Raw genomic sequence first — 15,947 nt, 5'->3', positions numbered from 1 at the left:
AACTGATTAAAGAATGAGATTTATTAACTATAGGACAAATAATCATGAATTATTCATTTATTATGGATAACAATAAAAATGAGTATTAAAAAATTATCAATTTCTATTGATAGAAAATCCATTACATACAACCTATTAAACATTTACATTTCAAGTGACAAAATAATTCCCTTGTATGATCAACATCGAAATAAATCAGCTTGTTAGTGCATTTCAGCCCTCATAATTAAGACATTTAAGTCAGTTCAGAGTAAGTGAATTTTCCAATGCCCTCAGATTCAAAACAGATAAAAGAGTGATGTCTAATTTAGAATCAATTGCTACACTTTATTACAAGGAACGTAGGAGTGGACATTTAAGACATAAAAAATTAAAAAAGAATAACAAAACACTGACAAAAACAGATGAAAGGACTATCCTATAGCAGGGGCTAAGTCCTTGCGTGATTTGTCTATACTAGCTTCCTTTGCCCACCTCAAGACTCTTCCCTGATGGGCGTACATCCAGAGAAAAAGCTGTTCTGGAAGCTAGTAAGGCCTCGTTTCTTCTTCTTCAAGAAGCTGGCTGTGTTCCTCTCTTCATCATCATCATCATCATCTTCTTCCTCCTCCTCTTCAGCAGAAACAGAGACAGTCTTCCTCACAAGCTATAAGAATAAAGCAAGGAAAAATCTATTTTTAGCACTTTAAATAAGGACATGATCTGAAATACCCAATACCCACTTTAGGTGCAGCTCAGTGTAAAATAATATCACCACACCAGATTCACTACCAACTCAACCATAACACTACCCAAGGCACCTTGACCCTTAAACAGTAGAGAGAGTGTGATGAGTCTGTTGAGGGTATGATGATACAACTATTGAGCCCATTGTTGATGGTATAGAGCAGCCTACCTTGGTGGGAGTGGCACAGGGTGGTTTAAAGAACGTGGTATCCCCAGAGCTAATGGCTGTGGGGTCTTGAAGAATAGAAACCGAATCTTTGGACCCATCATCTGTGACTTCGCTAGAGTCCTGCTTTTAGGAAGAGAGGGAAATGATTCTGAATAATATATGCACAAACAATGATACATTCTATTCAATGTAGGGAGCCTATGTAGAATACAACATAGGGAATTTTTGAACTTACTGTACTGGACCTCTGGTTGCCGATGTTACGACACTTCTCATGGTCACATTTGCAGTTTTCCCCACAGGTCATCTTTCCCTTACGGCACCGGCACAGCTTGTTGCCACAGCGACCCTTACAGGCACACTTAACAAAAATGCAAACTGTTAACACTGCAAATGCAATGATAATAGTGATCTGACCATCTCTAAACCGACAGTGTTGCCTGTCTCACAAAATAATTGAATAAAGACTAAGTTCTCACCCCTGTTGACTTGGGTTTCTTGACATTGGAGTTCTTTCTGTTACGGCCTCTCTCATTCTTCTCAGGGCACCACTCATCCTCCTCCTCTGACTCAGAGACAGACTCCAGCTCCTCAATGTCGATAGCCATATTCAGGGGAGCCTTGGTTGTAGTGAAACGGTGACCTTTAGGCTGCAGGAGGTAAAGAACACCACCAGTGAGATGGTGCAACCTCCCAGCACTGCCTGGGTCAGCTTCCCCTAGACTCATATAGGGGTAATCTTTCCTCTAACAGTTGGATATGAAACAGACAGTGGTAAGGAAGGATGTCAGTGGCCTACCTTTGGCGGGATGTACTCAAAGGAGTCATCTGGGGACTGAGTGGATGCTGACAGGACGTTCATCTTTTTCCCACTGGCCAACTGGAGCAGTGTTAGTTTCTGAGAACATGGACAGTTTCTGAGAACATGGACAGTTTCAACAAATAGTAGACCTTAATGTTTCAAATTGTTATAACCTGTCCTTTTAGAGCAATGGGTGTGAGAAAAGCCATTTACAAATTAAAATAATAACAATGTTACCTATAGACCATTGTTCTTGTATATAGCTTTGAGTGTTATATTGTCCTTGTATATGCCCAGCTGTGTATTTACCTTTTTGTATTGTTCATTGTCATCCAACAGCCTCTGGTTTTGCTCATTCAATTTCTGCATCTTTTCAATCTCATCCTCCTGTAGAGACGAGAATTATATTTGGAGGGGGTTAGAACCTTTATTCAGTTTTGGCTTCACCCTCAACACTCTGAGCTGATCTTTGAGTGCAGTCAACCTACATGGACAATTAGGATTAATAGTAGAAACACATGCATGTGACCTTACTGACTGTATGACCATTCCTATAACATGTCAGTGAGCACAGTAGCTGAGAGGACAGTGTGACAGACCTGGAACTTGAGGCGCTGCAGAAGCTCCCTCTCCCGTTTGGAAGTCTCCTCCTCCTGCTTTTTCTCCACAGACGGTCTCTCTTTGCTCTGCAGCTGACCCAGGAGGTACAGGACCTTCTCCTGGTGCATCTGCTCCAGCTCCACCAGGTGGTGCTGGTTCTCCATTTCCATGGTGGACATCACTTTCCTCTCATCACACATAGTCTTCTGCAGGTCCAGCATGTTGCCCTTCTCCTGCTTCAGGTCACTCTCCAGCTTAGAACTGGCCGTTTTGGCAGACACCAACTGTGGAGGCGGTAACATTTTTGGTGGTCATGCATTTTGTCAGTAAACATTATTTTTGGGCGTTGATTTCCAAATTTTTTATTTTATATCTACACTTTTATTTAACCAGGCAAGTCAGTTAAGAACAAATTCTTATTTTCAATGACGGCCTAGGAACAATGGGTTAACTGCATGTTCAGGGCCAGAACGACAGATTTGTACCTTGTCAGCTCGGGGGTTTGAACTTGCAACCTTCCGGTTACTAGTACAACGCTCTAACCACTAGGCTACCCTGCCGGTTACAAGGTAGGCTAGTAACATGCTTTTCAAGACATTTCGAATTTGATTTGTGAGACTAAAAAGCATGCAGTTCAACGATATGCGAATGTGTCTCACCTCTGACATGAGGACCTTGAGGGCACACTTGGCCTCCACTATAGTAGTGATGTTGTCCCAACGTTGCTTCAAGCGCCCCTCATTGTCTGCGTCCAGGACCTTCTGTTGTAGGTCAGCTATCTGGGCACTCCTAGGAGGAAATCCATGGAACAGCACGTGGCCATGTACTGTTATAATCTCCATCCGGCACAGCCAGAAGAGGACTGGCCACTCCTCAGAGCCTGGTTCCTCTCTAGGTTTCTGACTTTTATGAGAGTTTTTCCTAGCCACCGTGCTTCTACATCTGCATTGCTTGCCGTTTGGGGTTTTAGGCTGGGTTTCTGTACAGCACTTTGTGACATCCGCTGATGTAAAAAAGGGCTTTATAAATACATTTGATTGATGTGAATGTGTATCGATAAATGCACATGGATGTGATTCACTTGACCAAATGTAAATACTTAATCACATTTTATGCCAATCACATATCATTACTCTCCTGTCCTCATTAAATTAACCGAGTTCTTAAGGACTTGCTTCTGGCAGCAGTCACAATATCCTATCAACAGGAACTAACAATGAACAGATGGGAAGGCGTAGGCTTTGGAAGGTGTGAAAAGCTTTGGAGCAATGCCTTCCTATGACAACATTTCTCCAGGCAAGCAAAGGAGAAAAGGGTCGGGAATACCCAATGAGTGCAAAAAATGCTTAGCAATGCAACTAAAAAGACAAATGATCTGGGTACCCTTGTCTATGAAAAACACAAATGCATTAGCAGTAAGGGGAGGTCAATGTGAGTGGAACTGAAGGAATCCATCAGCCGTGGGAGGTAATGGGTAAGGGCGGTACTAGTCAGACTCACCTGAGGTTTATCTCCGTCTCCAGGTTGTCCACCTGTTTACTGAGAGATGCCTCCAGCTCTCCCTGGCTCTCCAGCTCGGAGATGATGAGGGTCCGACGCTGTGAAAGTGTTAGGAGAGAGAACGCACAATAACAACAGTTTAACTTCTGTAGAGAAACAGAGGCATAATTTCCTCATGTAGCCTAGCGGTGGAAATTCCACTGAATCCTGATTTAGTAAAAGCTCAGATTCTCATTGATCTCTTTAGTAGAGCAACTTCACTCACCCTGACTTTGGCAGCGGGCCGCTCCCCTGCCTCCATCTGCTGTTTGAGCTGGGAGATCTCCTCTGCCAGGATCTTCCTGTCCTCCAGCAGGTCCTGCAGGTGGCGCCGCGCCTCCCCTGTGCTCACCAGCACCTCCACTTCGTTCAGGAGCCAGGTCTGCTCTCACACACACACACACACACAGGTCACAGCATACATTAGTCACTCGGTCATTGATACATGCATATACAGTCACAGCACTCATTGAAACCACACAACCACTCAGACAACACAACGCAGATTAATTTAACACATTATGGTAATCGTTTCCTTCCTTGAAAACCAGGACCCCTCACACAAAACAGTTTACACCGACGCACACAGAATCAAACAAAGGTGACTAGACCTTCACTCTCCCGGCTGCTCCCTCCAGCCCTCTGTAATGGACGTCCTTTCGTTTCTCGGCCACCTCACTCCTCTTCTGCAGGGCATCCTTCAGACGCTTATTGGCTGCTGCAGCCTGAAGGTGATCACCGGCACAATTTGAAATATCTCTCTGCACTTCCAGCTAACAACCATTGAAGAATTGACACGAAACACTTTCTCCTGGTCGATTAGGTCTGCAGACGAAAACAGAAGAAAGGTGCACAAGACCCAGGCCTCACCTCCTCAGTTTTACGGCGCAGGACATTAGCCTGCTTCTGGAAGTCACTCTCAAGCTTCACCATCTGAAACTGACGTTTACGGTCCTGAGAGAAAGGTGAGAATTTTTGTATTTTATTTTTTTAAACAACAATCAATCGTAACCACATGGAAATGAATATGGTGAACAGTGTGTCTTATGTATGGATTATGGACACACACCTTCTCCTTGAGCTGAAGCACCTCCTTGTCCTTCTTATTCTTCCACACTCTGAACTTCTCAGAGTCCTCCTTCATCTGCCTCATCAGCTGTACACGCTGACTCTTCATAGCCTACAGGGAAAGAGAGCAGACAAACAAGAGACGCCATGAACAACCCCGTCTTGGATTGCCATCGCAAGGCCCAAATTCAAGTTTTTTAGATTCCGATGACCGTCGACTGAAAACCTCTCATTGTCCTGAAATCCTGCTGATTAGGTCAGCCACTGGCAAGCACCCGGTCATACCTGGATCTCATGGTTGAGCTTGGCCACGCTGCGGACAGAGGACTCTTTGAGCTTGAGGAGCTTGGACTGCTCCTGGAGCTTCTTCTTCATGTCTGTGATCTGACCCTCCAGCTCCTGCAGACGCTTCCTACGCTGCTCGCTCAGCCTGGTGGACAGATGGAGGGAATAGAGACAGGGAAATTACTGATGACTCCATTGTAAATGCAGAGGAATGTTTATACTAAACATACAGTTGTGAATACACACCAAGCTCGTGGCTCTTATGAAAGAGACTCCCACAACAGATAACTATCATATCAATTCAATATGCAGCCTGAACATAAAGATGCTGTAAAATCATCGTTTGAACCCCACCAATGAGGCCAGCTGCCTTACTTAGCCTGATTAACGTCCTTCTTGGCAGAGTGGAGAACCTGGATGAGGTCCTCCTTCTCCTTCTGCAGAGAGCCCACTGATGTCTGCAGACTCTTGATGTTATTCTGAAGAGGAACAGTCAATGAGGAGCTCCATCAGTTCAGTTTGAAGCAGACAGTCAAAAACATTCCCAGTGGATAAGAATCAAACTGCTGTGCTGGTGCTGCCTCACCTGTTGCAGCCCTCTCAACCTCCATTACAGCCAACCCATATTTTTTCTCCAGTCTCATCTCCAGCCCTACCTGGTGTTCAGTCTGCATAGGCTCCAGGTGGCTGTCGTTCTGGCACATCTTCCGGACAAACTCCTCCTTTAGAGCCAGAATGTTGTTGAGCTCAATCAGCTCCTTGGACATTTGGGCCTGGCGCAAGGCATGCTGGGTAGTGAAGCCCTCTGTAGAGTCTTTGTCAACAGCAGCCTGTGTAGGGTGGGGGAAGAGGATGTATGCTTCTATGATAACAAAAACACACACGTTTTGTACAACATACCAGTTGTACAAAACCCACAAACACCATGTACAACAATTCAAAAAAGACTGAAAATGTGAAAATGCAACGACCCCAAAACACATCTGGATGTCTTCAGGAAACAACAGCCTTGCAGAAGCAGATCTGTAGCACAGACAGGATTCTGCATTAGACGACCAGAAACTTACAGAAGGTGAACCATCAGTTGGGATTTCGTTGCAGCTGCCAGACACATGAGGGCTGTCATCTCCTTCAGCCCCACAGTCTGCAGCCAACGCCTCAATGGTGGCAGCAAGGCCAGCACTCTCATCCTGGAGGGACAAGAGCACAGACATTATTACCCAGACACGATACAAAGCAGCTTCTTATTAATGGACTGAAATATGGTGTAGGGAACTAAAATATCCAGCCATCAAATGGACGGTGTTACACATGCAATGTGTGTAATTGAATGGAAAATAAATCAAGTGTCCATTATCTTTATGATTAGCATGATCAATACACTGTGAAAGTGCCATTACCTTATGTCATACTTCTGGGGTCAGTCTCCTGATATTTGGAATGAGCTTGACGATTAAGTCAAAAAATTTGTGAAAAATAATATTCGTGTTTGTGGGGAATTTACTTCTGCCAGATGTCTTATGCCATTTTTGCCCTGAAGACAATTGCGCAACATTTTTGCCTATTGAAGACCATTCAAAAAGAATTACAAAATAAAATAAAATCTACCAGGCCACTTCCTGGAAAATTCTGCATCACTTTCATAGCATATAAAGTCACGGCATTGAACAGCAACAGCTTAGCTACAATGGACTGCAGACAATTGTCTCATGTGCTCGCTAAACATATAAAAGGGGACTGAATGCAGTCAGTCACGCAGCAGTAGATCCTTGTGGTTTATGAGAGCTCCCTCGTCCGGTAGTACCTGGAGCTGCAGGATGACGTGCTGCAGATTCTGGATCACTTCCACATTCTCCTTCAGCTCCTGGTCCTCCAGAGTCTCCATCACCTTCTGCAGGTCCACTTTACACCTAAAAGAAAAGCATTACGTTTTAACACAGATAATTCTGGTGCCAATGACTTATAACGACAATGAAGACAATGGGCGAAACACATATGAGTTCAGACTTACGCTGCATGCTGTTTCAACTCTTGCAGTTTGCTTTGCAGTTTTTCATTTGCTTGCTCGGTCTGTGTGTAGAGTGACAAAGTATGGCACGTGAAGATCATGGTAATATCTCCAACTATTCTAAACGGTGAGTCAGCGTTGCTGTGTAATGTTGGTATGGCCTGTGACAAGACAGACCTAGTGCAAGACCAGTGCAGATCCTTACCATGATGATCCTCTCAAACATCAGGGCAGTCTGGCCTGCTGCCTCACTCAGAGCACGGCTCAGATTGTTGTTCTCAACCTGCAGGGCACGGGTCCTCTCCAGGATCTTCGACACGTTCTCTGCTGGCTCAGTCCTTTTACAAAGAAGGGATGGAAGGAGTCAGTGAGATACTTTTTGGTAGTATTTTTATATTTCTTTAACAAGGAAATTACCTTTTTTAAGCTCCCAGAATTGAAGTTCGTTTAGTGCTATCCGAGACCCTTGAGACATCCTTGCCCTAAACATACCCCTCATCTAACCTTAACCATTTTAAAATTCACTATCAAATGGGGTAGATATGTCCCAAGGATCCCAGATAGCAAGGACCAGTGGATGTTCATTCTGCCAGTCATCTAAGGTTTAAAGAGTCTTTGGCTGAATAGACGGATAGAGAACTAAGGACATACAGTTGTAGTCGGAAGTTTACATACACCTTAGCCAAATACATTTAAACTCAGTTTCACAATTCCTGACATTTAATCCTAGTAAAAATTCCATGTCTTAGGTCAGTTAGGATTCCCACTTTATTTTAAGAATGTGAAATGTCAGAATAATAGAAGAGAATGATTTCTTTCAGCTTTGATTTCTTTCACCACATTCCCATTGGGTCAGAAGTTTACATACACTCAATTAGTATTTGGTAGCATTGCCTTTAAATGGTTTAACTTGGGTCAAACGTTTCGGGTAGCCTTCCACAAGCTTCTCACAATAAGTTGAGTGAATTTTGGCCCATTCCTCCTGACAAGAGCTGGTGTAACCGAGTCAGGTTTGTCAGCCTCCTTGCTTGCACCAAGCTTTAACTTCCTGACTGATGTCCTGAGATGTTGCGTCATTATATCCACATAATTTTCCCTCCTCATGATGCCTTCTATTTTGTGAAGTACATCAGTCCCTCCTACAGCAAAGCACCACCACAACATGATCTGCCACCCCCGTGCTTCACAGTTGGGATGGTGTTTTTCGGCTTGCAAGCCTCCCCCTTTTTCCTCCAAACATAACAATGGTCATCATGGCCAAACAGTTCTATTTTGGTTTCATCAGACCAGAGGACATTTCTCCAAAAGGTACGATCTTTGTCCCCATGTGCAGTTGCAAACCGTAGTCTGGCTTTTTTATGGCTGTTTTGGAGCAGTACCTTCTTCCTTGCTGAGTGTCCTTTCAGGCTATGTCGATATAAGACTTGTTTTACTGTGGATATAGATACTTATGTACCGGTTTCCTCCCTCATCTTCACATGGTCCTTTGCTGTTGTTCTGGGATTGATTTGCACTTTTCGCACCAAAGTACGTTCCTTTCTAGGAGACAGAACGCGTCTCCTTTCTGAGCGGTATGACGGCTGCGTGGACCCATGGTGTTTATACTTGCATACTATTGTTTGCACAGATGAACATGGTACCTTCAGGTGTTTGGAAATTGCTCCCAAGGATGAACCAGAGACTTGGTAGGCCTTGAAATACATCCACAGGTTCACCTCCAATTGACTCAAATGATGTCAATTAGCCTATCAGAAGCTTCTAAAGCCATGACATAATTTTCTGGAATTTTCCAAGCTGTTTAAAGGCACAGTCAACTTAGTGTATGTAAACTTCTGACCCACTGGAATTGTGATACAGTGAATTATAAGTGAAATAATCTGTCTGTAATCAATTGTTGGAAAAACTACTTGTGTCATGCACATAGTAGATGTCCAAACCAACTTATCAAGACTATAGTTTGTTAACAAGACATTTGTGGAGTGGTTTAAAAACGAGTTTTAATGACTCTAAGCTAAGTGTATGTAAACTACCGACTTCAACTGTATGTCAGTTGGGGAAATGATTTAGTAGTAATTACCCAGAAAGCACTGGTGCCACACCACCACGTGCATGCAGAAGCATCACCTGTAGCTCCTGGACCTGTGTCCAAAAGAGGAAATATTCCATCAAAACAATGAACACTTTAATCGTGTAAATGTAGGGTCACTTAGCACGGTGGTCAGTGGTCACTACCTACCTGCTGCTTCAGACGTTTCATTTCAGCAGCTCGAGGGTCCACGTTGACCACAGGCTTGTTTTTTATCTTGCGAGCTCTGTCAGCGTAACGCAACGTGTTGATGGTCTCCTCAATGTTGGAGTCTGCAGGGCTGACACACGCTATCATCAAGGTGTGGCTGTTACCTCCCAAAGAATCTGTTGGAGAAAGCAGGAATTGATTCTTCAATGCACACTTTTAAACATGGAGTGCTATTCAGTCTCTAAATCTAAGAAACATTCAGGTTTTTGATGAATGTCTTTGTGTTGCGTTGAATGCCTTAGGGCAGGAGTCGGCAACAGGCGTCCAGCGAGTGAGTTTTAGGGGTATATATATATATATATATATATATATATATATATATATATATATATATATATATATATATATAAATATATATATATATTTTTTTTAAAGAATAAAAATCACCAGAATTCAGCTCAAATTAATTTAATTTCGACAATCTGTTCCCAAGTATTCCCACACGACAACAAAAAAACATGTGATCGTGTCTCAATCTAATCAAGGTATAAAATGATTGTATTAGAAAACACATTCCCCTTTTGGGTCAATTATCATTGTACAAATTATGTTCCGGCCCCCCGAACATCCGCTCCAACAAAAATCAGCCTGTGGTTGAATCTAATTGCCTACCTCTGCCTTAGGGTATACAACGTATGCATCTCGACTGTTCTCAGTCATCCGACTACCACAAGGCCTTGTAACATCTTTATTATGTTCATTGTGCTTAAAAGCTAATCCTGAATTGATACCACTAGACCCAGGAAGAACATACATGGGCGACAATGCCCGGATTTAGACTGCTCAACTACCACATCCCCCTGAACCCATCGAACTCTCACCCTGCAGCAGGCGGGTTAGTTTGGAGTCTCTGTAGGGGACAAAGGTGCCTTTCTTGCTCTCGTCACCCAGAGCGCTGATCACGTTGCCAAGGGAGAGCAGGCCTCGGTTGATGCTGATGCCTAGAGCAGACAGGAAGACAGCAGAGAGTCAAATAAGGTTCTGATACCAAACTAACAACACAATGAATTAGAACTGGGACTGTCATTTAAAACATGTAGATTGTGCTAATAATGGGCCGTAACAATACTGAAAAGGCAAAGCTTTGTCAATCCAACATCTGAAATGGCCGTACAGCATTTACTGTGATGCAGCCTCTGCTTTCATACTTCTTGCGCTTAGCGGAGCAGAGATAGTGAAGGAAGTTGTCAAGGAAGTGAGTTTGTGTTTATACAGGATGTACCACCCCACACCTACTGTCAACCAATCTTGTCAATGTGGAGCTATACGGAGCCATCCACATTGTTACAAAATTTGAGGCCCACGGTGATGCAGTTCAGAGCTTGATTTGGTCTCTGCATGCCTCCGGAGGCTCCGCAATTGTGTCACACCCTCCATATGAAGCCTCTGACCACATTTTCCAATCAAGCAATAATTGGCTTCAAAGCACACAGCTTACTGCTGTTTTCCAAAGTGTTAGCTTCTGGTAGTTGACTCACCTTCCTTCAGACGATCGCCCTCAGCTTTGGTTTTCTTTTGTCTCTCAGAGCCAGCCAGATCCACCAGGTGTAGCTTTGACACCACATTGTCAGATCTACAAACACACATTTAGAAACAGAACAGAAGAAATGAGAACAAATCAACTTACAACACACTTAAAACAAATTAGTTGAATTAACTATATCAACAGAGATTTGCATATAAGAAAATGTTAATACATTCATGGACTGCAACATTTCTTTGGGATGAAAATTAGAAAGTGAGACAGATCTATGGGAGAAAGCTAGAGAGAAGACTGACTTGTCTGCCCCTCTGCGCTGCTCCAGGGTGATGGTGAAGATGGCATGGGAGCGAGACGAGGCAGCATTCATGGCAGTGGAGCCTACAGTACGGGCTGAGTTCCCCAGCTCCAAGCAGCCCACCATCTCATTGGCAGAGAACACCTCCCTCTCAGTCAGGCCCACGATCTAAGATAGGGAGAATGGGTTAAACATACAGTAGTCAAAAGTTTGGACAAACCTACTCATTCAAGGGTTTTTATTTTTACTACTTTCTACATTGTAGAAAAATAGTGAAGACATCAAACTATGATTATAGCACCTATGGGATCATGTAGTAAGCAATAGCGTTAAATCAAAATATATTTGAGATCCTTAGCCACCCTTTGCCTTTGATGACAGATTTGCACACTCTTGGCATTCTCTCAACCAGCTTCATGAGGTAGTCACCTGGAATGCATTTCAATTAACAGGCATGCCTTGTTAAAAGTTAAATTGTGGAATTTCTTTCCTTCTTAATGCATTTGAACCAATCAGTTGTGTTGTGACAAGGTAGGGGGAGGGGGTATACAGAAGATAGCCCTATTTGGTAAAAGACCAAGTCCATATTATGGTAAGAACCGCTCAAATAATCAAAGAGAAATTACAGCCTATCATTTAACCCTTTTTTCTCTATATCCGCCTGAATGACGTGCCCAAAGTAAAACTGCCTGTTGCTCAGGCCCTGAAGCCAGGATATGCAAATAATTGGTACCATTGGAAATAAAACACTTAAGTTTGTAGAAATGTTAAAATAATGTAGGAGAATACAACACAATAGATATGGTAGGAGAAAATACAAAGAAAATCCATCCTCTTAGAATGGCAAGTAATAAGGTCATATTAAAAATTTGCTCCCTGGATGCAATTCCTATGGTTTCCACAGGGTGTCAGCAGTCTATGTTCAAGGTTTCAGGATTGTAACTTCAAAAACAAATAAGAAATATCAGTTTTAGTAAAGGGAAATTGGTGTTTGCCCGTGCCATGAAGACAGGACGCACCTGCTAAAAATCGGTTTCCTATTGAACATACTTCTTTCCATAAGAAATATTATAGTTTGATTATATTTTAGGGTATCTGAGGAGTAAATAGAAACATATTTTGACTTGTTAAAACAAAGTTTAGGGGTATATTTTCAGATTCCTTTCTCTGCATGTTGGAAGGAGTGGATTACTCAAATCGATGGCGCCAACTAAACCGACTTTTTGGGATATAAAGAAGGATTTTATCTAACAAAACAACATTACATGTTATAGCTGGGACCCTTTGGATGACAAATCAGAGGACGATTTTCAAAAAGTAAGTGAATATTTAATTGCCATTTGTGAATTTATAAAACATGTGCCGGTGGAAAAATATTTTAATGTGGGGCACCGTATTCAAACAATCACATGGTATGTTTTCACTGTAATAGCTACAGTAAATCGGACAGTGCAGTTAGATTAACAAGAACTTAAGCTTTCAACCAATAAAAGACATATGTACCTAAATGTTTAATATCCATCATTTTTTATAATTATTTATTTGAATTCAGAACCCAGAAGTTGTCCCGCTAGTGGGACGCCTAGCCCTAAGTCATGAAGGTCAGTCAATTCGTAAAATTAAGAACTTCGAAAGTTTCTTCAAGTGCAGTCGCAAAACCATCAAGCGCTATAATGAAACTGGCTCTCGTGACGACTGCTACAGGAAAGGAAGATCCAGAGTTACCTCTGCTGCAAGTTCAGAGTTAACGGCACCTCAGATTGCAGCACAAATAAATGCCTTCACAGAGTTCAAGAAACAGACACATCTCAACATCAACTGTTCAGAGGAGGCTGTGCGAATCAGGCATTCATGGTCGAATTGCTGCAAAGAAACCCCAACTAAAGGACACCAATAAGAAGAAGAGGCTTGCTTGGGCCAAGAAACACGAGCAATGGACATTAGACCAGTGGAAATCGCCGTTGAAAAATCAATCGGTCGACCTCTAGTACATTCCCCCAAACAGTCCTTTTAAACAAGTACATTTGACTCGTTTCAGACATATTTAGCAACATTTTCAACTGTAAAAGACACACACCTTTATGCCTTCCTTGGGGTCCTCCCGAATGTTGATGGTTGATGGTTTATCTTTGGATACCGATGGACAGAGCAAGTCCAGGATGTCTTCATTGTATATCTGTGGCACACAAAATGAAGACAAAACGTTACAGAAAAACATGGCCAGGATACTTCCAGACACAAAGAAATGTATTTCTTCAATAATCTGAATCCTGTCTTTTTAAGCATCATGACTCCCTGTTTTGAGTTTCTGAGAAGAGGAATGTACCGGTAACAATGATTGTTTTGTCCATTATCACAGTAAAAACATGCATTGTGTTGTGACAATCATGATGAATAATGCACAGAGGTTCCCACACACCTCCAGGTAAGACACTGCCAGAGAGAATTCACAATCCGTATGCTTCTCCCTTTCCTGGAAGATCATTCTGACCACCCTGGGGATGACTCCGACGGTGGGCTCATTCTCTTGGGCCGACGTATAGGTTCCTCCCATAGAAAAGGTCTTCCCCGAACCCGTCTGACCATATGCAAGCACAGTAGCATGATAGCCTGAAAAGAAGAGTAGAAACATTATACATACAGCTTATTGATTCTATTCCATTTTTCCCATAGAACCAGTACTGGTTCTACAGGCAATCCTGTGTGAAAGTAAACATATTTTTCCCCCTGTACCTTTGAAAAGACCACACAACAACGGTGAAACGGCACTGTTGAAGACTTCCTCTTGTTCAGTTGTAGGATCAAAAACATAATCGTACGTGAACGCCTTTTCAATGCCAACAATCACCTGCAAGAGAGAAGAATTAGAAGACAACAACTGTCCTTATGGAATTGAATCCATAAGTCATCAGGCTAAGTGTTGCAGATGGCCTGTTGCGGAACTTCCATAGCCTGGCGTTGTTAATCAACCACACCTAAACTAGTTGGTTTCACCAAAATACGTTTCCCGTAAACAGAAGCATATGCAAATATGTAGGAACAATACTTACTTTTTTCGGGTTGTATGTGTCTTTTGTTATCAAATAAGTGTTTAAAACACGTTTTTATCCAGGGTGTTCCATTTTCTGCCTGTGGGCTGCGATTGTCACGCGAGAGTAAACTACCGCGTATAAGCTCTACTTCTACAGGCTGAAAATGGAAGACCCTGGATAAAAACGTGTTTTAAACACTTATTTGACAGTGAAGGACACATTCAACCAGACAAATCGTAAGTATTGTTTCTAGAGATATTGGAAAATGTCTCAACGGGAAACATTACTTTGGTGAAACCAAATAGTTTAGGTTTGGTTGATTAACAATGCCAGGCTATGGAAGTTACGCAACAAGCAATCTGTAAACAATGTCTCGTTGCGGGACGAAGCAATGCCAAGTGCTGTGTTATGTCTTGTAGAATCGATTGTTGACCTGTGGATCCCCTGGCACGAAGGTGAGACAGGTCTGGCAACCCTCGTTGATTTCTTTAGTAACCAAAGGTCGACACCGCAGGGCAACCCGCACGGGGATGGACTTATCATCTTCCTTTGTCATGCTGCGAAATCAGGTAATAGGTGACAGATGCATAAAATGATGTAACGGACAGTGTGGCCAATATCAAATATCAAAGCAATGTTGTCATTAGGAGCGTCAGGTAGGCTAGTGGTTAGAGCATTGGATCAGTACCCAAAAGGTTTCTAGATCAAATCCCATACCTGACAAGGTAAAAGAAATCTGTCTTTCTACCCTCGAACAAGTTCCTAGGCCATAATTGTAAATAATAATTTGTTCTTAATGCACTTGCCTAGTTAAATAAAACATTTGAAGCAAAAGGAAATCTTGAAACGGTGCAGATCAGAAAATTGTATTTTCTGAAAGCTACTTTTGCCTCATTGTAATTAATTCAAAAACACCTGATATCACACAAAACAGGAAGAGAGACACGCCCTCGCTGGTAGACCGACCCACCCCGTTAGGTAGACCGGAACTTACTATTTGTGTTCAATGGTAAACGGCGTGTGAGTGAACTCTTTAATTTATCCACCACCATCTTTGCTGATAGTGCGGACGGTGAATTCTAGCCAGCATGTAGCTAGCTAGCTTGATTGTATTTGGTTACCTAACTAGCTAGCCATCTTGCCGATAGCTGAACCATCGTTGATCATACCACTACACTGCCATGCCAAACACGTTTAGTAACTTATCTAAGGACGGTCACTTACCTTTTTTGGGCTGGCAAGACGTTTGTCTTGACCCCTGCAATGAACTAGCTAACGTTCGCTAAAATGAGTTTGCCTCTAGCTTGGTAACTAGTCACCACGAACGTTAGATAAATGTTTCTTAAAACGATATATTTTTTTCAGAGGCTAGAATAAGACCCACATGTAACCACGCATCAGTTGTCGTAATAAATGTAGTTGACTGAACGTTTTTTTTTTCCCGTTAAAAGAACTTCAGTCGGTGGTTGTCATGGATCTCGTCTTGCCCGCCACTTTCAAATATTCAGCTCCGCCTCCACCAACACGCGTCTGCTGTTGTCATGTGCCTGTTTCATGTTTCAAAATAAAAGTCTGACATATGCTATGAATCTAAACTGTTAAAACTGCAGGTATTTATTTCAGAAATCGAACCAGCGTCATCCG

General features: G+C 42.5%; 1 protein-coding gene across 2 annotated transcripts; it reads right to left on the bottom strand.

The window, feature by feature from the left end:
* Positions 1-28: 28 nt before the first annotated feature.
* LOC109872769 (chromosome-associated kinesin KIF4) lies at positions 29-15,819 on the bottom strand. Of its 2 annotated transcripts, none has more exons than XM_020464089.2 (30): positions 15,528-15,819; positions 14,737-14,860; positions 14,005-14,119; positions 13,691-13,881; positions 13,349-13,447; positions 11,273-11,439; positions 10,972-11,066; positions 10,315-10,434; positions 9,434-9,609; positions 9,275-9,336; positions 7,403-7,535; positions 7,201-7,259; positions 6,994-7,099; positions 6,257-6,379; positions 5,846-6,019; positions 5,565-5,668; positions 5,190-5,334; positions 4,906-5,016; positions 4,707-4,790; positions 4,448-4,561; positions 4,063-4,218; positions 3,798-3,895; positions 2,957-3,086; positions 2,297-2,581; positions 2,007-2,084; positions 1,695-1,793; positions 1,375-1,545; positions 1,131-1,256; positions 896-1,018; positions 29-646 (listed from the first exon to the last, which is right to left on the bottom strand). In XM_020464089.2, the coding sequence occupies exons 2-30, from the start codon at positions 14,857-14,859 to the stop codon at positions 476-478; spliced, it is 3,738 nt and encodes a 1,245-aa protein (XP_020319678.1). In that variant the 5' UTR covers position 14,860; positions 15,528-15,819; the 3' UTR covers positions 29-475. The 2 variants fall into 2 exon arrangements, with proteins under 2 accessions (XP_020319678.1, XP_020319679.1); XM_020464090.2 differs by having other exon boundaries at positions 896-1,015; positions 15,528-15,818.
* Positions 15,820-15,947: the final 128 nt, after the last annotated feature.

This window comes from Oncorhynchus kisutch, linkage group LG28 (genome assembly GCF_002021735.2).
Source record: "Oncorhynchus kisutch isolate 150728-3 linkage group LG28, Okis_V2, whole genome shotgun sequence".
NCBI lineage: Eukaryota > Metazoa > Chordata > Actinopteri > Salmoniformes > Salmonidae > Oncorhynchus > Oncorhynchus kisutch.
This window is presented reverse-complemented; position numbering and strand designations above follow the sequence as displayed.